Source organism: Lacerta agilis, chromosome 9 (assembly GCF_009819535.1).
Source record: "Lacerta agilis isolate rLacAgi1 chromosome 9, rLacAgi1.pri, whole genome shotgun sequence".
Taxonomy (NCBI): domain Eukaryota; kingdom Metazoa; phylum Chordata; class Lepidosauria; order Squamata; family Lacertidae; genus Lacerta; species Lacerta agilis.
This window is the reverse complement of record NC_046320.1, coordinates 46,038,026-46,064,178: the sequence shown is the minus strand read 5'-3', so window position 1 is coordinate 46,064,178 and position 26,153 is coordinate 46,038,026. Positions and strand designations below refer to the sequence as shown.

The window sequence follows — 26,153 nt, the reverse complement described above, 5'->3', positions numbered from 1 at the left end:
CTTTGCTGTACATTATTGAAGGAAGAGAACTATATAAGGCACCAGTTTGCTTTCTGAGGCCAAGAAGGGGAAGCGTGTGAACAGAAGGTAACCACTGTGCTCTCAAAAATGTAGCCATTTAGGGAACAACTTTTGATTACACTTTAAATGCACATGGACATTTATCTGGTATTCTGGTCGTGCCAAATGAAGTGACTGAATGGTGAAAGAAAAATCAAAGGCCGAAATCTATAGTAAAATCTACAGGTTTAGCTGTAAGTATTCGGCACCAGAAAACAATATGTAGTAAGGTATCAATTTTTGTGACTTAAATTCAAACGTTATAGCTACAAGTGAAACACTTACTCTATATCCAGTATGGTAATTATATATTTTTCTTCACATGAAGCACTTTTAACTCAGGTGGAAAGGACAAATTAAAAAGTAGCTTCTACTTCAGTTTAGATGCACATCCTTGCATGACAACAAAAAACTAGATAAGTGAGGTTCTGACTCAGTAATGCGAAACACATAAACACCTGTCTTTACAGAATTCAGCTTCAGTTTGTTGGCCCACATCCAGCCCATCACTGCCTCCAAACAGTCTAGCACCTTAGCCACCTCTCCTGATTGAGATGGAAATAAGAGATGGCTGTCATCTGCATTTTGGTGGCACTTTACGCCAATATCTCAGGTTCCATTGTCTTCATAGAGGTGTTAAATAGCATGGGTGACAAGATAGAACTCTGTGGGATACCACAGGAAAACTCTTGTGGTGTCAAACAGTGGCCTCCCTTAACTACTTTCTGGAAGTTTGAGCAGAACCACTGCAATACAACGCTCCCAACCCCCACCACCTCCCAAAGGATACCACGGTAATGGTATAGAAAGCTGATGAAAGGTCAAGAAGAATGAGCAGGGTTACCCACTCTCCATCTCTCTCTCCTGACAAATGTCATATCCAGGGTGGCCAATGTAGTTTCAGTGCCATCACTACAATAGATCCAGATTCTCGGTTACCTCCAACTATGAATGAAGCTTGCTTCCAAAGCGGATATTAGCCACTAGCGATAGTTATTTAACATTTCTGGATCCATGGTGGCCTTCTTAAGGAGGGGCACTCCACAGCCTCTTCAAGACAGGTGGTACTTCCCCTCTTCCAGTGAAGCATTGATCACTCCAGAGAGAGAGAGAGAGAGAGACCGACCATTTCTTGCTGGGTATAGGACAGGATAAATATTTTAGATTTTGTTTAAAATTCCAACCAGCAATCCCTGGTATTGTATTTAAATATTGATATAATGTTCTGCTGTAAGAGGAATCCAGCTTGTGTCCACATTGTAGTCTGTAGTACGTCCAGATTAAACTTCAGTTGGCTCTACTGTCCCCATGATTGATTACAGTTTTCAGCTTGATTAACTTCCAGGAATGCACAGAAGGAGAAATGCTGAAGGGGGGAAATAAAGAAAGGAAATGGAAAAGTGCTGTCAAGTTTCCTTCTAAAGACAGCTGCTGCAAGCTGAATATAATATTGGAATATTAAAACTGGTTATCTTTTTCACTGTGCATAAGCACTGCACTATAAATACAAAGCTTATATCCCTTTGCAGAATGGTGCTATAAGGCTTGTTTACATGTTACACTGAACACAGGTGCAAACTGCCTATGCATGTAAAATTTATTTTTGTGAAACAGTAAATATTTTATTATTTGTACAGCTCAGTTACTGTAACCACTGGTACACAGACTCTACATTCTTTTGAATGTCACATATGAATAATTGTACAACTCAACTGTTATGTTGACAGGTTGTATTATCATTGAATGTAACATGTCAACACCCCTAATGAAGCTACTGTTTAAGCAACCTCGCATCTTACCATTAATGCACTTGTTTCATTAATGCATTTGTTTTGTTTATTGATACTTAAAGTGAATGAAGTTAAATGCATGTTACTTACACGTACACAGGATGTAGGTTTTAGGAGTATGCAAATCTTACAGTAAAAAAAAATGCTGCTGAAATGCATAATTAACAGCATATAAAACCACAATTAAAACAGTGTAAAAAAAAATCCCCGTGCCCCCAAATCAGTAATACATACAACACGCTACAATGACACCAAAATATATTTTGTGTATGAAAACATTTTGTATAGAAGATAACTCTGAGGAGCCCCTTCCATGTTTCTGGAGCAATTTATAGGTCTGTCTTACCTAGCTGTATGGAATATTACTCATACGTATCGTGTGTTGTGTACATATGTGGAATAAAACATGTACAGGTGAAACTCAAAATTAGAATATCGTGGAAAGGTTCATTTCTTTCAGTAATTCAACTTAAAAGGTAAAACTAATATATGAGATAGACTCATGACATGCAATGCGAGATATGTCAAGCCTTTATTTGTTATAATTGTGATGAATATGGCGTACAGCTGATGAGAACCCCAAATTAACAATTTCAACTTTGGGGTTTTCATCAGCTGTACGCCATAATCATCACAATTATAACAAACAAAGGCTTGACATATCTCGCTTTGCATGTCATGAGTCTATCTCATATATTATACTCCAGTAGCTAATGAATACAGTTGCTTACATAAATGGACTTTTCCACGATATTCTAATTTTTCGAGTTTCACCTGTATACTATTACTTGTAAAGTGTGAGTTGTTATATCTTTAAACACAGATCAGGAATTTATTGTTGAGTAGAGTTGATTAGTCTTGTGGTCTTTACCTGAGGAAATAGTCATTCATAAAAGTGAGTTTATGTTACAATAAAGGCCAAAATAACAGGTTTTTAGAAACTGTCTTGGCAGATGCCCATAATAGCAATTGGAAATCTTGATTGTTGCTTTTATTGAAAATAAGCACTCTGGAAAGCCTTGTCCTGCCAAAAACATATTTCACCAGAACTTGTGAGAGGAAGGAAATAAAACAGTGTGACAGTTAATTACAACCATGGTTGCTGGACTGAAAAGTCTGACCTGGCAGGTGTGCTTTGCTGACAGCTTTCCTCCTGTGAAAGCCTGACAGAAATGTCAGACTCAATACATTCTTCATACTGTGTGATTGTGGTGATTTTAGTGTGGGAGTGTGTTTGGCAGGCAGGGGGTTTGGTATTTTAGGAATGTTTTACCTCAAAAACTTCTAGAGAAGTTAGGAATACTAGTCAAAAGACATGTGTTGGAGTTGTAATTTTTCTGGAAGTAAGTTGCTTGAGGTTTTTAAAAATCATTTTCAGGTAACCATAAAATACACGTGATTTTCAAGGACAATGTACAACATGTATAAGAAGTGGAGCAAGCCAGATTTCTCTCTACTGTTCTTATTTCTCTAGATTTTTGAAGGTATAAACTGTAGAGGATAAGCTTGTTTTAAAAGGGTAAAGGTAGGTTGTTGTTTTTAAAAAAAACAATCAATACTCCGGAAAGCTATTTTTTCCAAGATCCATTTTCACTAGGATTTGTAAAATGAAGGAAATAAAACAGTGTTGCAGTCATTTTTTACTTGTGTGTCCCCTTCTGCACAATACATTTAAAGCAGTGTCATACTACTTCAAACGGTGCTTCCCCAGAGAACCATGGGAACTGTGGTTGTTGTTTTTTAAAGGGAGCTGAGAGTGGTTAGGACCCCATACAGAACTACAATTTCCCGAGTTCCACTAATCTACTCTGGAAACTACCTCTGTGTGGGAACTAGAGGTCTTTCCTGACAACTTTCAGGATTATTTGTGGGAAGCCATGGTGGTTTAAAGTGGATTGATACTGCTTTAAATGTATAGTGCAGATGTGACCTGTGTGTGTAATAAAATTAAGGTGTGCTTTTTAATCTTTTTCTGCACACAACCCACACAGCTTCCCACATGGTTGCATTTGTGCTGCTAGGATGTCACATAATCTCAGTGTTACAGATTATAGTATTTTGTTACTACATTTTCTCAGCATTTACCCCAGATAGCATCTTCTTTGCAACTGTGACACTGTGTATTGCGGGCACCTGTGGGGTATTTTGTGAGACATACTTGATGATGGTAACACAATGGGTGGTATTCAGCACAAGGATCCTGCACATGCCCTGTGCCACCTCCAAATCTGCCCCAGAGGGAACCCAAAAACAGATCTAGGAGTCCCACAGAAAGATGTAAAAGAACAGTACAAGCAATTCTTGGGCTTAGGGAACATTCACGCAGTGCAAATTGGATACTCCTCTTCCGCCTGTGTTTCAGAAACTTGCTTGGGTGTAGCTTAGGGAGCCATTAGAAATAGAGTGGAAGATGTTCAGGTTCAGTTTAATCTATTCAACTTCCAGAGATTAAAGTAGCCCCCATGGTATTACAAGAATTCAGTTTAATCAGAAGTAGGCCTATATAAACTCCCTTAGTAGGCCTTGCTAAGTACTCTGTTTGAAGGGCCCTGACTCTACTAAGGTTTCAGTTTATGCTCTCAGCTGTTGTGGATGGTTTTTAAGGAAATTCTACATATAACTTGAAAAACAGATTCTGTGGGTATGGGTAGTTAAAAATTTAATCTTCTGAGTAGTTGAGATGTTAACATATTGTGTCTCATACTGCTTTAGCAGCGATAAAATTGATAGCCCTCACGTAGTATGTCTGACTTCTGGTTCCTTACTTTAGTCCTTCCCTTCTTTTGCTAGGCTCAACTACTACTTAGGTTCTGTAAGCATGGAAGCTCACAGGTCCTTGTCAGGCCACCTTGGGGTTCTTTGTGTCTTTCTTTTAATGTATGAATTGTGTAAACATCACTCTTATTTTTTGCTGGCCCTGTTTCGCTTCTAAATTACTCCCTCCTTAAATCCAACCTTCAGTCTCCCGGGGGTAAACAACCCACTTGTTAAGTATAACTTGTTAAGTTGGCATATCTGAACAACTCCGTTATGCTCTCAGTAATAACTGTTGGGGAGCTTTTAAATCAGGGGCAGGGAACCTTTTTAAGCCACATTGCCCTTTGGGAAACCTTCCAAAGGCCACTTGCCAGTGGTGGATGAGGACAGTGGCAAAAGTGGGTGGAGCAGTGGACATAAATGTTACCTCTGTACAGTAGGTTAGTTTCTGCATTCCAGCAGCATTGTTCTCCTTCATATAGACAAACGAGGCATTATCAACAAAGGTGCAAAGCAGAACTAGTGGGTGGGTGTGTTTTAGGGAGAGTTCTGAGGGCCAGACATAGAGCCCTGGAGTGCCATATTGCTCTCGGGCCTGGGGTTCCCCGTCATTACTGTTTGCAGTAATGGATCCCCCCCCCCAGTCTTGCAGTGCACTCTTATGGATGGTTTAAATTTTCTTAGTGACTGGTGACAGAAGCAGGTTATTCTAGAATTCCAGGTTAATCTATAATGCAAGAGCACGCTGTTGTATAAATGTTGCTGCTTGTAAACAAGTCCAAGAGGTGGTCAGCTTGTTGCATTTTCCAGATAGCGACTGCTGTTTTCATTAAGCATGGGTGTCAGTGTAATTACACCTGCTTTTATTGTGAATTGTATAGAAAGTGGGAGTATGGAAAATCACTCTTTAATCAAAACTGTGGGCGGAAATACCAGTAGGTGCCATGAAAGTTTTACAACTTTGCCTTTTTAAACACTGTGAAATCACAAAGTTGAATGTACAAGATAGACAGCAATTGCAGTTGGTATTTTATCTTAAAGGCACTGTAGGAAGCTCATATCATTTCACTCTTAAGTCTTGCACTCCTGACCATTCTTCAATAGTAACCTTTTAAAAAAGCTTGTTTCTGTCATTGCTATTGACTCCCTAAGCTTCAGACAGTTGTCATTGGACAGGTGAACAGGCACACCTCACAAACACTGGTATTCTGTTCGGCGTACAGTCAGGTTTGTTGACAGGAAACAGTTTTGCATCAGTTTTTGCCTGATTACTATTTCTGTAGAGCTGGGATGATGACATCATTGTTCACAGGTCAGCTGGCGGTGGTGAGGAAGAAACGCTTATTGGGTGGATGCTGGTTTTATAAATTGCTCTGAAACGTTAAACGTAATTTGTGTATCTGAGTTGTGCTTGCGTCAAAAAACCGAGACAGCCTTAATGAGCATTGCCTGCTTTAATTTGAAATTCTTGTTGGGAAATCATGGGAAAATGGAAAAAATACATGCTTGTATGTCACCCTTCAGATTAACAGTTTATGCAGAGCTCAAACATCTGAGCACACATGCTGCTGACGCAGTTCTGGAGCAGCTGGTGGAGAAATCTCCTGCTATAAATGTCTGTCTGTCTGCATTTTTATAGAATAGCCTGTTAAGCCAAAAGGGCTTGTTTACTTGTAGGAGTCATGCTAAATATGGTGTGTAATCTGACAGCTGAGTTCCATGCATAAAGGAAAGCACGGCAGCTTTGGGCTACATGGAGGACTTAAATCTATATTAATATCAGTGTGGGCAGGGGTCATGTACAACAAAGGACTACAGGGTAAATACATATTTGGAAAACAGCAAAATACACATGAAACATTGCATTTTAGGTTCCGGAAGTATATGCAAAAGGAAAGTAATTCTACTTTTTCTGTTTCCTTTCCTTTCTGGTCCTTAGTTGATTCATTTCCAATTGGGAGTTTTGACATGTGCAAGTATCTGGATACTAAATTCTGTGACTAAGTATTTGTCATCTTTCCTTCATTCCCACTTTCCACCTGTTCCAAATTTTCAGCTCCACTTAGCAACAGTTGTTCAAGGTTGCTTTTGGAACAAACTGCGCTCTTCCAGGGCATTTCTTGGGGGGTTGATTATCCATGTAGATAACATCAACTGAATAAAGTGAGAGAGCAATCCAGATAAAGTTGATGACTTAATTCTCTGTTCTGTAGGCGAGTTAAACACGTGTCTCTTCTGAAACCAGTGGGAATTAAGACTGCACACACATTAGGGAGCAAGTCGCATTGAGCTCAATGAGACTTATTTCTGAGTGAGCATGTTTGGGATTACGTTTCAGGAAGGTTTTATTTTGTCAGGTTTCATTGCCTGAATTTGTACTTGTAGACAAGAGTGTATCTTAGCTGCACTACTCACTTCCCTGGTTTTGCCCCATGTGCACCCCACATTAGCTATGCCATAAATCAAAATTAGGACAATTATTGCACAAGACCCAATTGTAAATGCTACTGAGGGCAGGGCTCATAAAATGGAACAGACTCTTGTGAAAGCAAATATAAAAAGCTCATATGTCAGCAGGATCAATCTTGTAAAACAAGCTTTGCATCTGCCATTTTGTACCTATTACATATTTAAAGTAATAAATGTGGAAGTTATAATTAAATACCCAACTGCATTTTTGAACTCACTTTTTCACATGTAGTTAATAAAAAGAAACCCCACACAAAACACAAATAGGCTAACTTCTGAAATCTCTTCCAGGAGAAAAAAAAGTCTTTTCTTTTTGAGACTTAACCTTTTGGTGATTTCAAAACAACATATGTATTTAACATCTGGAGCAACAGATGTGCAAAATTAATAAGAAGGTGGTTTTATGGGTTAGCTGGCCACTGCTCAGTTTGGTCTTACTTGGGGAAGGTGGAAGAAATGAATCTGTAAAAGGCCTTCATTTCACTTAGTGTTGGGTGACCTGCATTGGTGGCAGAAACTAAAGCACCGTCTGAGCAGCGTTTTAATGTTGCCAGTACATCTTTACAAAATCAACCCGTGCAAATGCCACAATAAATCACTTGCCAAGTTCTGACATACTTTGTTTTGTTGGTGTTTGGTAGCCAAGCTGGCGGGAGTTTCAGGAAAAGGATACTGGTACCAAAACAATAGCTTCAGTTTTTAAGAAATTGGTTTCATGTTTGTGTTCTTGTTGGTATGCACTGTTTAACTACATCCTAGCCATTAGTGATAATGGGGGAAAGGGGGGGGGGTCAGTTTCACTGATATTTTGCTGAAAAATAAACCACCAACAAACTCGTAACCTATCTTGCCAATAACTTACTCTTTCAGAATGTGGAAAGGAACTAGGTTATTCTTAACTTGATCATAGCAAATAGGGGAAAGCTGATTCATCAGGCTAATGTAGCACAGGGATGGAGAACCTTGGACCCAGCAAACTTTTTCAGCAGGGGGCCGGTCCACTGTCCCTCAGACCTTGGGGGGGGGGCCGGACTATATTTTTTTTTTGGGGGGGGGAAAGGGAACAAATTCCTATGCCCCACAAATAACCCAGAGATACATTTTAAATCAAAGCACACATTCTACTCATGTAAAAACACCAGGCAGGCCCCACAAATAACCAAGAGATGCGTTTTAAATAAAAGTACACATTCTACTCATGTAAAAACACGCTGATTCCCGGACTGTCCGCGGGCCAGATTGAGAAGGCGATTGGGCCTGATCCAGCCCCTGGGCCTTAGTTTGCTTACCCATGAAATAGAACTTCTAGGCATCTCTATTTGGTCCTTTGGATGCTGTCTAGGCACTTGATTGAGTGCTTTTGTGTAGCCAAACGTGTCCTTGAACAGTGGCAATGCCTCTTACTTCCTTGAAAGTAGGATGGATGTGGCGTTTTTAGAAACATTTGACTTTTGCATGCCTGGAATTTATTCTCCTGTGCAAAGTTTTTCCTCTAGTCCTCCTCACCAGTGTCATGCAGCCCCTGGAAAGTTGCCTATGAGGGAATGTGGTCCTCAAACTGAAAAATGTCCCCCACTTCTGAAGTAGTGTTTTAGAAATTAGCATCCCTACTATGCCTTTCGTTTTGTGTTTCCATTAGCTCTTCAAGTACTGGGAATGTGGCAGACCGCGTCTTGGCACAGCTGCTGACAGAAATGGACGGGATTGAACAGCTAAAGGATGTGACTGTTTTGGCTGCGACAAACCGACCAGATATGATAGACAAGGTAAGAGGTTTGGGTACTTGCCCCTACTTTTGTTAAAGCTACTTTATTGGAAGTCAGCAGCGTAGCGAGCTGCTTTGCCGCCTGGGGCGGCAAACGTGAAGGCACCCCCCTTGGGGGCGGGGCGCCACTCCCTAGCATGCGCGCCCTGATGTCATGACGCAGCCTCCTGGGTGGACTGTGCTGCTGTTCGCCCGCTGCAGCCTTAAAACTCGGCGCGTCGCCAGTCGGAAGGGGTGCTGGCCGATCGCACCCGCCATCTTGGGTGGACTGCGCATGTCCACCCAAGATGGCAGCCGCGATCGGCCGGCACCCCTTCCGTGCGGTGCGGCAACTTTTAAGGCTGCAGCGCATGAACAGTAGCACAGACACTGTGCTGCTGTTCGCGCGTTGCAGCCCTTTAAAAGTTGCCGCGCCGCCGGCGTCAATCGCGGGGGTGGGGTCCGCCCCCAGAGTGTCACACCCCCAGGGCGGTACCCGGGGCAGACCGCTCCCCGCCCCCCTTGCTCCGCCCCTGTTGGAAGTGAAATGTTTTAAGATTGTAGTCAAACGTCTTTGTAAAGTACTGGATTTTTTAAAAAAGGGGTTTTGTATAAGGCTTAACAAAAACAATTGTTCTCCTGATTTTCAGAAGAAACCATGGTTCGCTCCACCAATGCTGCTTCTCCAGCATTTTTTGAAAGCAGTATGCAAACTGACCACGAAGAAGTCTATGCATTCACAAGGCAGTAAGATAGACATGTTTGCTGCAGCCGGAACAGCTTTGAACAAGTTCAGGCTTCCTCAAACTCAGCCCTCCAGATGTTTTTGGCCTACAACTCCCATGATCCCTAGCTAGCAGGACCAGTGGTTAGGTATGATGGGAATTGTAGTGTCAAAACATCTAGAGGGCCGAGTTTGAGGAAGCCTGAGCAGGTTGGTCTGCTTGGGATCTTGGGGTCCTTTGTTCCAGCATTAATGGACCAATTTTTTAGAATTGGCCAGCCTTGGAAGTACTAAATACATATCTCCAGTCCATGTGGGGTGAAAGGAAAATTTTCTTTCCATAGGCAGGAGGGAATTTTCCCAACACCAGTCAGTTACCTAGCAGATACACTGTTGCTGTCCTCCGATAGATAAAATTGTAGGTAGTCATTCAAATATTGTTTAAGCAAATTGTGCATTGTGTCTTTGTTCTCTCAAATGTGTTTTTGTTTAGAATTGCATCCAATCTCCTAACTTTGAACCTTCATAGGCATCTAGGATGATAGCTTGTTAGCCCTCCCTGAATTGAGTGCCGTTCTCCGTGAGACAGAAACAGAAATTTACCAGCAAGAATGTCCTTTTCTTGGTTTCCATCATCCATAATACCTCTGGCATCTACTTGTAATGGCAGGCTAGAACAGAAGAAGCTGTTACAAGCCCAGGGAACTCTGTGATTGTTTCACAACAGGAAGTAATGTGTGTGTAGCTGAAGAATTGGATTGCTTTAGCTCCTGCTGGGTGAGATCTGAGTGTCAAACACATTAGCTGGGATGCCTAGAGCATAAGGGCTGAGAATGAAGTGATAGTTTGTGGTTTGTGATGGCACCCTGGTGTTTCTGACAGCTCATCCCAGCAGTGTGCAGCAGTTGCATCCTCAAGTGCCCTATTTGCATGAGAATGACAGGATGTGATTGGACAAATGAAGATTAATGAGAGAGAGTAGTGTCAGTGTGCTATATTGTCTTTAGATTCATGGTGCTCTTTGTTTCTTGACCAATGAGAAACTTCAGCGTAGCATGGAACAGAAGGGGGGGGAATATAGTGAATGAAAAATATGACCAGAGTTTAGATCTGGTTTCATTTAAAACCAAACCATATTCATCCTGAAATAAAATGCAAAATATATGTGCTTGCTTGTAAAACAGTGGATATCCACATCAGACTGTGTTCATGCATCCAAGCTTCATAAATTAGGGGCATCATGTTGGTTTTTCTGTAATCTGCATAGCAGAATAGACTCCTCTAGAATCAGGGTGATGCTGTGCACATGCTCGTAGCATAATCAAAAAATTATCTCACAGTGTACTGTACCTACATTTGGGGAAAATTCTTCCTTAGTGTCTGCTTTGGTATTAATTTGCTGAACCAGGAGTTGAAAATTCTCATTCTGCTGCCCTGTCAATTGGATCAAACATAGAGAGGTTGCGTCTTCTTAGTTGGTTCAAAGAAAAGTTGTTGCCTCTTAGTATGTTATGAAATTTAATATTCCAGTATGTGTTGTATTTGGTTTGCTTTTAAATCCCAAGAGATAGTCTGTGAAAAGATAAATGAAACTTTACAATAAATTTAAACCTCAAGGGTTAATTACATCAGCCTATCAACTGCTGCTAGTTAATTTCTCATTCATATTTGAGTTACTAATTTTTTTGCGGTAAATGGCTGAATTCAAACAGGCTAAAAATATTGGTATTTGTAACACTTCGGAATGATGGAGTGTTCTGAGTAACTGAAGTCACCAACTTGGACCATCATGTTTCCTCTTTCTCTTGGAACCAGTATAGCAACAACAATCTTCATTATTGGCATGTTTTAAAATATTGGGTATTAAAGGTGTGCATACAGTACAAACTGTACCACTAGATGGAAGCAAGAGAAGCAACTTCCAATATCACATAAGTGAATGGTTCTTGTCTTGGAGTGTATTTTAAATTTCTTTATACTCTGTACCCATAACAAATGTTTTTTAACCATTACAATTTTTTTGAAAAAGTTCTTGGAAATTCTCTTACTACTTCTGCTATAAGATCAAAGCTACACCTCACACTCTCTCTGCAGAGGCCATTCACAGGTGGGAAATGAAATTAAAAAACCTCTCTCTGAAAAAGACCTGTTAGATTTTACTTGGAAGACTCTTATCTGGTGCTTATCCAATGTCCAAAAGACAGTGGAGCTGTTTTAGTGGAGTTTAGTGTTAATTAAAAGTAGTTTTAGTTTTGATGAAAAATAAAAAGTGAGTGATTTGGCAGAATCAGTAAAAAGTTTTTTTTTAGTTTTTGCCTCCAGCTAAAAAGCAGTCTTTCCTTTTGAGAAACATCAAAGTTCTGCCCGTCTGGAGGCTTATGAAAGAAATTCAAATATTCAAGTTTTATGGGTGAACTAGTAAAGGGAAAGGGAAAGAATTTCAATACATAAGTTATCATCTGGCAACATGTTGAAGTTGTCATAAATCAGGTAATCTGAAGCTGTAAACATGTTCAGCATTTGTTTCGTCTGGAACAAATTGTGGTTATTGTACGATGCTCATTTATGTATTTCTATTGGGTTTTTCAGTCTTGCATCTGATTGGTAAATGCAGTATTAAGTGCTGTTGGTTGCAGGACAATTTTATCAGATTTACATGAGATGTGAGGAATAATTCATTTCTTATAATTTTCTGTCATGGCAGTGGTCCTGTAAAAGTTGAACATAGCAATGAAATTAGCTGCAGAGCAGAGATATAGACTGAATATGCCCATGCAACTCCTGAATCAAAAACATATTAATATGAACCTCCCAGGCAGATCCATGAAGAAATTGTTTCGCTCCCTTTTCACTCCTTTAGTCATGAGAGTGACTTTTAGAAGGTATCCTTTTTCCCTGTGTCCTTTTTATTACGGTATATTCTGGCGTATAAGACTACTTTTTAATCCAGGTAAATCTTCTCAAAAGTCAGGGGTCGTCTTATACGCCGGGAGGAGAATCTGCGGTCGAGTATATCTCAAACTCTATATTTTAACTGGATAAGTTGGGGGTCGTCTTATACGCCCAGCCGTCTTATACGCTGGAAAATACGGTAGTTTTACAATAATAATTTCCATTGCAATATCTCCTCTTATATTATACATTTTGGCTTTTTAGGGCCCAGACTTCCTTCAAACCTTCCTTATGATTTTCTATCTTTCATTTCAAATTTCTGCATTTTCACTATTTAACCATTGCTTTAAAATCAAAAACATTAGAACATCATACATTCTTATTCTTACCTACAGTGGTTTTTGTACCTTTCCTTACAAAGCTTCTTGCAATCCTACCAATGTATTTGATTGAATACAATTGTCTTTCAAATAATTTATAAATTTGTTCCAGTCCTTGATGAACTTTTGGTCCCGCTGTCCTCGGATTCTTCCTGTCATTTTGGCCAGTTCTGCATACTCCATTAGCTTCAATTGCCATTCTTCCTTTGTCAGTAATTCCTCTTGTTTCCACTTCTTTGCTAATAAAATTCTTGCTGCCGTTGTTGCCTATAGGAAAAGCTTAATATTTTGTCTGTTAATTTTTGTACCTACAATTCTCAGTAGAAATGGCATTTTCTTATTTAGTATTAGTTTCCTTGATGTTTATGGGCTTGCTTTTTTTTTTTTTTTAAATCAGCCTGGCTTTATCTGAACGTCAGAAAACTAGTTTACAATGTTATAGAAACCCTGTTAAACTTAGACTTGGGGGGGACGGGACGACAACACAAATTCATTGATTCTGAAATGACCTCTGAATTAAAATATTTTCACATGGCACTAAAAACTGAGCAAATATCACAACCTTGATGATACCACTGTGGGGGACGTGTCTCATGTTACCATCCATCAGTAGGGCTGATGGAGGGGGGAACGTGGAACAGGGCCTTTGTAAATTACCTTTGTGAGAAGTCAGGTTCAAACTAGAAACTGGTGTGTGAGGTAATCAGGTCTTTGACAGTTAAGGTCTTAAATAGCAAAATCAACACCTGTTTTTGAACTGGGATTGGAAGCTTTCCAGGAACAATGAGGTCCAGCATCTTGATAGACTAAGAATTGTCTAATTAAATAATAGGGCAGAGTTAAGGCAGGTTTCAGATAATTCCTTAATTTAAATAAGGAGTGTGCTAGGAGACAATAAATATTATTGGTTGTGATATGGCCCCACTGAACTCTGTCAGCACTGTGTTATTGACATCAGCAACAATTTTGCCTGTAGGGTGTTCCTTATTTATTGATTGTATGCTGACATTCATAAAGGTGTCTGAATTGTTTCCAGTGGAATTTTCAGGGTGCTTTCTTTAAGCATAGTAAATAAATATTTCCAGGTGTGCAGAAGTAATCCCCCCTCCAACCCTTCAATTGCGAAGGTACAGAGAGTGTGGTAAATCAGCCTTGAGGCTGCTGAGTTGTTGTCTCCCCCTCCCCTTCTTTGTGGTGACAGTTGAAGAGCACAGTGACTTTTTCACTTTAGATTTATTATCTGCCAGACAAAACAAGGTAGTAGAAGAACTTGTTGGGCTGCATTTGTAAGCTTTCACAGCCATACCATAAGACTTGGATATATGTGGCTGCTTTTCTCCATAAAAGCATATACAGATTAATGAATTTATTTGTGAGTGAGATTATATGAAATTAAATTCAAGTATAGTAAAACATAGCAGAAAGCACCTCTCACAACAACACATTAATGTGCTTTTCAGATAAATGCTTACTTTTAAAATATTTTGTTGCAGTCCACATAAAGCTTTCTGAAATGGCCGATTGATTTATGTTGTTTCTAAGCCTTCTAAGGTGACTGGATGCAAAGTGTCATGAGATATGTACACTATTAATAGTTGTACAGAAGAAGGAATTTTATTAGGTGGAGCTTGTTATGCGGGAGTCAATGAACCTGATGAACTCTCCCTCTTTTAGTCCTACTCTTCTCTGATTCTGGTGACTTTGCTAAAAGGATGGGCAACCCACAATACTCCAGATGACAGACTACAACTCCCATCAGCCCCAGCCAGCATAGGATGATGGGAGTTAGATGTTGGTTGGGGATGATGAGAATTGTAGTCCCCCAACATCTGTGGGCTACAGCTTTCCAATCTCTGCTCCACTATGAATTTCTGTTCGAGATATCAGGCTCTTCCTAACGGAACAAGTTCTTCCATCTGGAGCAGTGCAAAGGCAAAATAGTGATGGCAGAATGTACTTGTATGGATTTTGCTTTATCTCCTGCTGCTCGCTACTCAGCAGTGAAATTGTGCATAGGAATTCAAGTCTCAATGAGGATGTGAGTGTGCACAGGGAATTCTATGACAAAGAACGGTTGCTTTGCTAACCGGTGAATTTCACCTACATTTGCCAGCATTTTAAAAAACCGTTTGAGCCTTTAAACCAGGGGTCAGCAACCTTTTTCAGCTGTGGGCCAGTACACCGTCCCTCAGACCATGTGGTGGGCCGGTCTATTTTTTTTTTGGGGGGGGGGAATGAATGAATTCCTATGCCCCAGAAGTAACTCAGAGATGCATTTTAAATAAAATGACACATTCTACTCATATAAAAACACGCTGATTCCCAGACCATCCACAGGCCCGATTGAGAAGGCGATTGGGCCGCATCCGGCCCCTGGGCCTTAGGTTGCCTACCCCTGCTTTAAACAGTTGGAACTGAGGAAGGGAGCTATTATTCCAGTATAGTTATAACAGCAACACAAGTTCTCCCATTCCCATCCATCTGCTGAGTCATTGCTCACAGCTGATTTGGCTCTGTCTTTTTTCCTCTTCCTGAGAGACCCTTCCTTTTGAGGAGACTAGCATCCAAATGAGTGCTTCTGTGTAGACTCTGGGTTCCCCACCAGGTCTTCTGCCACCCTTGCTAATGAGCTTGCATCATCATCAGTTAGTATATGCCACCTTTCTTACTGTAAACCATGCTCAAGGCAGCTCACAACTTCAAAAGTTTATGTTTATGTTTCAAGCTTATGTTCACTAGCATAATAAAATTTACCCAGGAATAAACAGTAGTGTAATGGAAACATCTCATATTAATAAATATACAATAAATTAAACAATAATTTAATAATTTGTAAGAAGAACATAATGCAGATAAGCAGCAAGTTATGATATGCTGCAAGAAGAACAAAGCAGAGGAGGAAATATGTCAGAAGAGTTGTGTACGTTGAAAATATGCGGGAAATAATTCATGGAATTTGCAATTGCACGTATTAAGTTTTTGGGGACCCCATTGCACTTGGAAGCTTTAAACAGCTGTAAGGCAAAACTTGCAGTTTAGCTGTGCATTGACCTTCTTTGCATACTTTTACTTAAGGGGAGAAAATGGAGAACATGCGTTTATCAAGGTCTCAGGCTGCCTTAGGACTGCTGTGGATTCTTCCATGTCCTCAGTTGGACTGGAGGTCTGCACAAAGTGTCACACCTTTTCCTCAGAGGAAGTCTCCATAAGACACTAGCTGGGCAAATCCTGAAACAGATTCAGTTTTTCAGTGCAAACTTTCTTTAATCAATCTTTACCTTGAATTAAGAGGGATCTTAAATGCCTGTTGTTGTTGTTGTTGTTGTTGTTGATAAATAATCAATATACTGCCCTTTATCAAAAGATCCCAGGGTGGAGTACTACATTGAGAACACATTTTACAGAGCATCATAATAAAAACATAATAATAATAAAATAGTCATAATAACAGTGCCGCCCCCCCCCCCCAGCTTTAACAGGCCATAGATTATTTAATGGCCAAAGGCCTGGGTAAAGAGGAATGTTTTTGCCTGGTGCCTAAAGATATGTAATGATGGTGCCAGGTGAGCCTCTCTGGAGACAGCATTCCACAGTAAGGAATCCACCACAGAAAAGGCCTGTTCTTGTATTGCCATCTAAGACTATACCATAACCACTGGAGAGACTATAGAAATTGTCACCAGGAACCACTCTAACATTGTTAGAATACTTGCGAAAACAAAGTGTTGTGAAGAAAAATGATATATTAAAATTGTAAGTTACTTGGACACATAACCTTTGAATGCTTGTTTCAAGAGGCTGACTTAGTGAATATGGGGCTTTGTTTTGTTTTGTTTGTTTTGTTTTACAGATATAGCAGATGTTGTTCCTGGAATAATAAAATCATCTCATGTGATCAAATGGGGGAAATGCTGGGAATACCTGTAGATATTGCAAAAGAGGGTTGGAAGATAATATGGTTCTGGCACCCAGAACAGTGCTCTCTGTATAAGTGTAAATTAATCTGTAATCTATAGCTGACATGAGAACAGTTAAGTAATTCAGCAGTTGAATGGTCTAGGCTGGAGAGCTGATAACCACCTGCTCTCTCCCAAGATCAACTAAAGCTCCTGAAAAATGTTTACATGGCAGAGGTCAGCTGACATGCGTATAGCAGCTAAGGATGGTTCCAAACCAAGGTCCTATGAGTGCTCATGGTAGGCAAGTGTTGCTCTAAGCAGGCAAACCTAGCCAAGATAGGTTGACTCCCCAATCTCAGGTTAGTCCCGCACCCAGCTGTACTTCTGTATTAAGTGGGTTATATTATCTTCCTCTGTACGATAGTGTAGAGATTAATGGTTTCATTTTGCTATAAAACTCTGTTGCCAAGTGTGACAAAAAAGGCATTTTATTCACATTGCAAAGTAGTAATAGTTTACTATGTTCATCTGATGCTCAAAAACATTAGGAACTATCAATGGCTTTCGACTGTTTCTTTGCCAGATGTGGGGCACACACAGGAAGGTTTAAGGAAGCAATTTGTCCCTTGAGTCTCTTTCAGATGAAGTGCTCAGCAGCACCAGTCCATGTTCTGTGGAAGTCTACAGAGTAAGCAGAGGTAGCTTCAGCCAGTTGGTGAGGCAAGCTTTATTCCATTACTTAACAAGCCAGCACGTGGGCTATGTAAGCAAGAACACACGCCAGGGTGTGTGTTCATCAGTCAACACGCGAGGTGTGCGTAATTGGCAAGCACACACCCTGGAACATGTTACTGCACTTATAAAAATGGCCATTTAACTTTTATTAAAAGCGTGTAGATACAAAGTGTGCCTAGTTCTCAAAATGCTAACTTCTTCAGACAACATTATGTAGCTTAGTTGCATTTTATCTCAAAGAGTTTTTCTGTTTCACTTATGTAGAAACATTTTGTTGGCAAGCAACTTTTTCGTTTCCGAATGCTTTTCGGTCTCAAATCATACCCTTGGGGTGAAAAAAGGTCATAGTACCCCAAGTGATCTTGAAGGACAATAACACCATGAAAAGCAAACATTGATGCTGTAGCACAAGTCTCTAAGTGAGAGGGCCCCATAAATGCAGTGAAGGAGGTAAGCCGCAGGCTTTCATTTATTTGTACAGTAGTCTTTTGCCAGTATCTGTGGGCCTATATAGCTTAAACCAGTTTATTTTTAACAGAAAATAGCTACAAAGAAATACTAGTTAAGACATGTTTGTGCTAATGGCTGAAACTGGAATTTAGGCAGACTGTGATGTTTGGCCTATTCCCCCCTCCCCATGCCATCCCCTTTCCTGTTAAAAAAAAAGAGTCTGGGAAAGACATAAAACAGAAATTATTATTGTTAATATTTACAAAATGTTTCATTGAGGGGAAAGCAAGTAGCAGAATACAATTCTGTGGACTAAAAGCAGCATTTAAACATGGTCTTCCCCATTCAACAGTTTTGTTCTACTCTGTGTGAAATGTTAAGTGATAAAATGTGGCCTTTTTTGCTTCAGTTACCACTGATGGTAATTACAGAAAGAACATACCATTCTGGTGTTTTGGGCATCGAAACAGTTCTCAAAGTATCAGCAGGTGGCAGTCAAGCCAAGCTTCAGTTTAAGCAGCTAGAGTTTAGAAGTTTAGGAGATACAGTGCATATAGAAATTCTGAGAGATACTCTGTCAGGTAAGGCAGATGGGGATCTTTGTTGGGTCGAAACACATTGAGCTTTGTAAGCTGATACATGCATATACTTTTACATTGGAGAGGAAATTTGGCTCCTATCTAGCTACGATTACAGAATGCTTTGCTCTTTAGAGTAATGCAATTTTAAGGCCGTTCTTGGTTGAGCTGCAGAAGTATGGAGCTCCAATGCCAATTCTTTCTGCTTGAGAATAAAATGGCCTTAGGTATGTATGTCTGTGGGAGACATGGAGCTTTAAAAGCTGTACATGGGGTCAGAGGAGACCTCCTGAATAAATTCAGTGCTACATCCTGGTAAACATTTCTGTTTGGGGATAATCCCAATCCAGTAAACAAAGGGTATAAACAATGTGGTGCCCTTCAGATGGGGAAGGGCCTTAGCTCAGTGGTAGAGCATCTGCTTTGCATGCAGAAGGCCCCAAGTTCATATCTGGCATGTCTAGAAAGGGCTAGGAGATATTCTTGCCTGGTACCATGGACACTCACTGCAAGTCAGTGCAAGCAGTTCTGAGCCAGATGGACCAGTGGTCTGACTTGGAACAAGGCAGCTTTCTACATTCCTATGTTCAGATGTTTTAGATTCCAACTCCCATCGGCCTTGACTTGTATGATTTGCATGCTTGCAAGACATAAACTCAGCACTGCAATGCAAGCATTCTCCCCAGGAACAAACTTGAAAAAAGTGGAAAACCTATGTAATATTTCTGAAGAGTTGGAAGTACCACAAAAAATCACAGATGCAAATTCACCTTGTCATATTTATTTTGCTCTTTTGTAAAATGCCACACAAATAGTGGTATAGTCCACTGGAGTTCTGATATTGTGGTTTTCTGTCTGAGGTCTTGATATGAAATGCTGCTTTCTAAGTTAACCACGGTAGTCAAAGAAGCTTCTTGTTTTTTTCTGTTCTGGAAATTACTCCTGTCAGAAGTAGCACCACCTCAAGCTTGCTCAAACTGTTTGCTAGTCCTTATGCTCAGCAGACTTCCATTCTGCTAGCTGGGTCATGTGTGCTGCTTAAAATGAAAAAAACTGTGGGAAATACTGTAGATTTTCCTCATGAGTCAAGGTATTTACTGCGCATGTTTCATCTCATTATACCTTAAGGGGTTAACGTTATGCATATTAAACTAACAGCACAGTTTACACTAAGAGTTATTTAACATCTACTGGCTGGTATTACTGTACTTCCTGTTTTGTGTTCACAATAAAAGGTTTCTAAAGAGCTGCCTTTGTGTAAATACTTCACTTACATTCTAGGCAAGTATATTCACGTCTTGAGCTAAGCACGAATAGAGTGATGTTTGGAACACTGCTAAAGAAGGAAATCTTTGTGCTTCATAAATGATACCCTTGAAACCTTATAAGAATATGATTTGGAAATGACATTTGTATATTTGTTTTCTTTTATTACTCTGGTTTGAAAGTGGTGGATGGAAGAAAATGTTTACTGTTCATCAGTAATTTTTGTCCACATTTTGAAAAGAATTGACTGTATTTTTGTAACATACCTGCGTATTTCAAGTTGAATATGTGCATTAAAATGTAAAAAGAAGTATTCTAAACACTTAGGAATTGTCTTAAGGGGTTTTAAAAAATGTTTGGCATCTATTTTAATACAAAATTATTATTATCCTCTTCCATTGAAAAAGAAGATGTATCATTTTGGCCACTGTTTCTAAGATTAGAGTGAGTAAACAAGCTAGTGACTCAAGTATGCACAGAGCATCAACAATCTTATTTTTTAGCACAGCATATGCATTCATCAGTCAATTTTATTTGTTCAGTTCTCCACTCTTCAACATGGCACCTCCTGAGGTCATTTATGATCATTGCATGACAACAATACAATACAATACAATACAATACAATACAATACAATACAATACAAATAAGAATACTGACCCAGCAAAATATCAGAGCAAATCATTATGGTGTAGCTGAGTATTGGGGATGGACTACAAGCTCATCATCCTTGATCACTGGCTATGCTGACTGGGGCTGGGAGTCCAAGTCCAAGTGGAGGCTACAGGTTTCCACCCCTGGTTTCACCAAGCTAATGTAGTTCAAAAGCCCGGTGAAATAAAAATGGTATTTTCCTAGAGCTCGAAAGACATGAGATTTAGTGCTAGGCAAGCCTTTCTAGGGAGAGCGTGTTACAAATGAGCCATAATTGTTCTATTTTCAACAGATTTTTTTTCTTTTTGACAAACATAGCTAGTGCTGTGTTCTGGCCTAGGCTCATGTACTAAGTATGTTGGTAATGTCAATAATCCAACGTAGAGGCTTTTTGTTAGGCCCCCAGCAGCTACAACACATTGCATTTTTCTCTCCTTTTTAGCTTCCAGCTCTGGCTTTGGCTGTACCACCGATACATGGCAGGTTATTTCTGTCATTCAGTGAAGTTCAACCACAGCACCTAAATGGCCATAGGGAGCCTCTTTCTAAGATAGGGGTGGCCACAACAGCTAACCGGTCCTTGGGTATCCAACACAGAACAGGCAGTGTTAGTTGAATGTTAATTTTATCCTCTGTGTTTAAAAAGTAAAGAACAAATAAAACCTCAGTGGGGAATCTCAGCTATTCACCAGATACAGTTCCCAGCTTGGCATCTTCCTCAGTGTGAACTGACATATGTAACCAATATAATATGATCAGACAGAGCCTCTGCGTACGTGCAGGCTATAAACCTATTTTTGAGGTCTGTGTTTTAAACTAAAAAGTCACGTCTACATTTTGTTGATATAAACCTTTTAGAATAGCTGTCGGGCATTGGGTGGGTTGAGAATTTTATTTTGATATATGTAAGACAAAGAATAGTAGAGTTGGAAGGGATCACAAGGGTCATCTAGTCCCAACCCCTGCAATGCAGGAATCTTTTGCCCAACATGGGGCTTGAACTCATAATCCCGAGATGCTCTACTGACTGAGCTAATCCAGCTCATCCAGATGTTAAAGCCTTTTTAAAAACGTTCTTAGTTTTAAAAGAACATTCTTAGCTCTAGAGACTTACTTGCTTTCGGTGGACATTAGTTTTATTGTATTCTGAGGAAAATGTAAATTGAATCATTGAAATTATCCGTAGCCTCTTTTGTCATTTTGGAAGAAAAGTATAAATAACTTCCTCTAATGATAATAAACATTTCATTTATGGTAGCTGTCTAAAAGTAACTGTTTCCTAGAATGAGGTTAGTTGGAAAAGGCTAACAATAAATGGCTGCAAGATAAATGAGGAATATGCTTGGAATTCATTGATTTAATTAGTTACTTAAATCAATCTTTGTTTTCATATAAAAGTGGGCCCGCAAGTTTACTTTTAAGTGTCTAAAATACGGTACCCATGGTATTTTATGGTAAACATATTGTTATGCTCACGCCAATTTTGAAGAAGTGAGGGGTTTCAGGAGCCCTAGCAGATACACTGCAAGTAGCTCTCCAAAGTTTCAGGCAGGTGTTTAAACCTGTGACCCTTTGATTGCAAATCTGGTGAACCAGCCCTCAGCTATGATATAGATTCCTTAACTCAGCTGTCACCCAGCTTGGATATTGGCTTGTCTTTAGGCTGTTCCTAGATGTCTTGCTAACTTTGGCCTGCAGCTACAGGCCTGTTCAGTGGCATCTTTTTCTTCTGAAATTTTTCTTCTGATTATTGATGGCAAACTTCCCATGATTAATGGTGGAGATTTGTGTCCCCTCTAAACTTGCCCAGTCACCCATGCTCCAAGGCCTAGAAACTTTGTTGAATATTGTTTGATGCACTATTCCTACTCCCTTGGCTGCAACACAACACCTGCAGCTCCTAGCCCAACTCTGTACCCCCTTCTCCAGTACCTTGCTTAGCTATTTTACTTCCTGCCTTGTATCTGGGACCACAAACGTCCAGCACTTACAATTTCTCATGCTATCTTATGCCACTGTGAAAAAGTACTAGCAGAGAGAAATTTGAATCTTAGTACCAATATGTATTGAACGATTTATATTATGGAAATACTGAACTTTTATTACAAATATTTTATAGATACAATTGTTCTATCTTTGTAAAAGCTGATGAAAACTTTTTTCACATTAGATATCATCTGTTTCATTTGAGCACAATAGGGCAGCGGAGCTGGGGGAGGAGAACAAAATATGGGTTCGACATCTTTCAGCTGGCAGAGCAGATTATCAATGAGCACTACAGCTGCACTATTTGAAATGTCTTTAAATGTGGCATGCTTCCGTTTCCTTGTTCATTTTCTTTCTTTCCTGACTGTTCCAATAATAGTTTCTTGTTTCCGTTGAACAAAACTAGCAGTTAGTGGTCAGTTAGATATCAGTTAAGCGCTGGAATGTACAGTATTCATTATAAACAGGCACTTCCCAATCTAGACCAGGACTCAAGTGTCTTAGCCTTTCTTGCTCTAGTCTAGACAAATGTTGAGGTGAAAAGACTTGTTTTACAAGTGAAAGATAATATGGGGAAAATATTTTTATAGGAAATGTACCTGAAATCTTCAAATCATTCCAGAGTGATATAAAGTTCAAGGTTGTTAAATTTAGCATACTAGAGAGGATAAATAAACACATTTAGATTTATACCTGGTTTTAATATGAGATGTGTGTGATCTTTATTGTATTTTTAATTTCATGTCCCTCTCTCTGATGCTACTTTGCAATGGGAAGCTACGAATACTTTTAATAAAATATTTATTGTGCCTGTAGACTGGGGATGCTTGGGAGATATTAATCCCTTTGTTTTTGAAAGGTTGCTTTTTCCTGCATTGCCCATATTGCTATATCATATGAAGAATGAAACTGATAATTGACAAGTGCTCTAAAAATGCTTTGCTTTCTCATATTTTAACTGTGATTGTATCCAAAGGTCGGCCTTTGGTCTTCGTTAAATCTTCCATTCATTAATTGTGGGGCATATCTTGTGCTTCCTCCCATCTGAGATGATGTCCCTGGTTTATTCTTTGCATTGTAGGTCATACTGGTCCTCATCCAACACAGACGATGCTTAATTTCAAGAAAAGGGATGTTTGGTTCAGTCATGTCTGGAAATACCCCCTTTATTTCTGAAAACCCTTTGCCATTATCCCTGATGCGTGGAAACTCTGTGGTATTTACCCAGTGGTGAGACAGATGAACTCTACACCTGTGTAGAAGCACTCGTCTGTTTTTACCACACATGTTCTGAGACTGACATTGAAAACAGATGCCTGGGCTGAGGCTTGGCAAAATTAAGTACTGAGCACAGCGATGCATATACAGTTCCCAAGTAACGAATGAGAATAACTTTGCTGCAGGAAGCAGGGACACTGCTATGGGGAAAGCATCTGTTCATTGCTACAAAGCAAAGGCAACTCAAGGTAGCTGTCTGCTTCTGTGAGGCAGAGCACACAATTTAAATAAGATACTGTATTTTTTAAATGAAAGTATATTTTTAAAAATGTGTTGAATTTTGTATCTATTTGACAAAAAAATAAAGTGCCTTCCTCCCCAAAAATGATTTTGAAAACACTGTAAATATATTATATTATGGATAAAAGTACCAAAGCAGTATTGTGTGGACTATAAACAACAGAAGAGCATGGCTCCAAGCATCTGACCCAACTGGGCTTCACTCTTCGAAGCTCACACACCTTAATTGTCTGCCAAGGAGGGCCTTTAAACATCATCAGCCTCAAGTATGTGAGGCTTTCAGGACTTAACTTCCCCTCGAGCCTGGCAGTTGCAAAAGGTTGGTAAGGCTCACTAAATAAAATTAAAAATCAAACTCCAAAACAGTGTGTTTTGAAAAGCCCTACCCAAATTATTGTGGTACACAAGTGTGGATAACCATGTACAGAATTTTCTGAGCTCAATACAGTATTCGGTGGATATTAAAAACATTTAGAATCATATTACTGTAGAGTTGGAAATGATCCCGAGGATCATCTAGTCCAACCCCCTGCAATGCAGGAATCTCAGGTAAAGCTTCAAAGACGGAGAGCCTCTGCTTAAAAACCTCCAAGGAAGGAGAGTCCACAGCCTCCTGAAGGAGACTCTTCCACTGTTTCTTTTTCCAAATAATTTTTATTGGTTGTCATGTACATACAAGAACAACATATAACTACAGTAACATTCTTGTTAAGTTTCATATGCAGTATACAGTACACAAGCAATACATTTATTTGTACATTGTCAGTTCAAGTATCCTCTCCACATAGATCGTTGTGTTGTGGGTGGAATAAAAGTATCTCCTGTGTCCTGTTGAACAACTCTTCCTGTCAGAAAGTTTTTCCTGATGTTTAGTCAGAATCTCCTTTGGTTTTGTTCCTACCCTCCAGAGCAGGAGAGAACAAGCTTGCCCTGACTATCATCATATGTTCATTAATTTTGGAGTCATGAATGTGGCACAGACTTTTGGTATCTTCACGAACCTTTTCCTGATAAAATTGTAATTTCATTTTTGGATTTCACTAAGTGTTGCCCCACTTACACAGGGAGAATTTTTGCCAGGACAAGTTTAATTTGGACTTTGATGGTTTTGTAATGTGAGAGATCCTGCTTCTTAAAAGGTTTAGGATTTATGTCTCAAATACCAGGAAATATCCTTGCCCCATATATCCCTGCTTGGCAACTCCATTGTTTGCTCGCTAAAGGTACTCTTGATATCAACTAAAAATATAGAGCTGTATATGGTGCTCCTGTTCCGCCACATTGAGAGACCTCCGTTTGCAAAATGGAGCTTTCCCCTCCTTTTCCTAGCAGTCCCCATGTCCCCAAAAATCTGCTCTAGAGATTTCGGAAAGCCTCTGGAGCAGAGCTGAGTGGGGGATGGAGAAGAGGAAACCCTAAGCTTTCAGTGTTGTAGCTCCACCTCTCTAGAATCAGGTTCCAATAGAAATTAGACAAGTGCATATCCATATTGCTTTTAGGTTGCAATTGAAAACTTACCCTTTTAAGTGGATTTTCCTTGGTGTGTATTATGTTATAATACATAATGAAATTGTGTAACTTGACATTTGTAGGATTTGGTGTGTTCACATTTTCCCCCCCTATTATACACATTGCTTTTAGAAACCTGTATTGTGCATCACTTTGGGAACATTTTTTGTATGGAGGCAGTTTATAAATGCTTCAATAAATTTCTGTTGGTGCATAATTCACAAAAACTAAAATAAGTTTTATTGATTGATTTGGAACATTATTTATTACAAATACAATTTGTCAGCTACATATTTGTGAGGCAGTTATCTCTCTTTGGTACCTGCTTTTGTTCCGTAAAAGGCATTTCACTAATCACTATTTTCATCTCTGATGTCACCTCTGATGTCGGAAATGGATTAAAGGGGGGAGCTTGTGGCAGAACAATGTGTGTATGTTCTCTTTGCATTAGAGGAACAGAGAGAATATTTGGTGCTAAGCGCTCGATTGATAGAATGTGGCACGGCTCCTTTAACCTCCTGCCAATCTTCATGACAGAAGACAATGTAAACGGTCTTCTCTGTGATGAGCATTTCATGGGAAGTCGTGCGTTTTAATTGAGTCAACGTTTCACATCTGTTCTGTGTCATGACAACTTCCTCACGGAACTCGGCTGAGGGGGAAAGAAAAGGGAGGGGAAATGAACTGCCTTACTTTTCCTGCAACAGTGCCTAAGGGAATTATGAGCTGCTGTGATTTTAAA

At 39.7% G+C, this 26,153-nt stretch overlaps 1 protein-coding gene across 3 annotated transcripts in view; it reads left to right on the top strand.

Moving 5' to 3' along the window:
- The window catches only part of SPATA5 (spermatogenesis associated 5), a 147,168-nt gene that overhangs the window by 35,943 nt on the left and 85,072 nt on the right, over positions 1–26,153 (top strand). For all 3 annotated transcript variants that reach the window (XM_033159729.1, XM_033159728.1, XM_033159727.1), the window contains exon 14: positions 8,716–8,842. In XM_033159729.1, the coding sequence (XP_033015620.1) occupies positions 8,716–8,842 (127 nt within the window). The remainder of the gene's footprint in view (positions 1–8,715; positions 8,843–26,153) is intronic.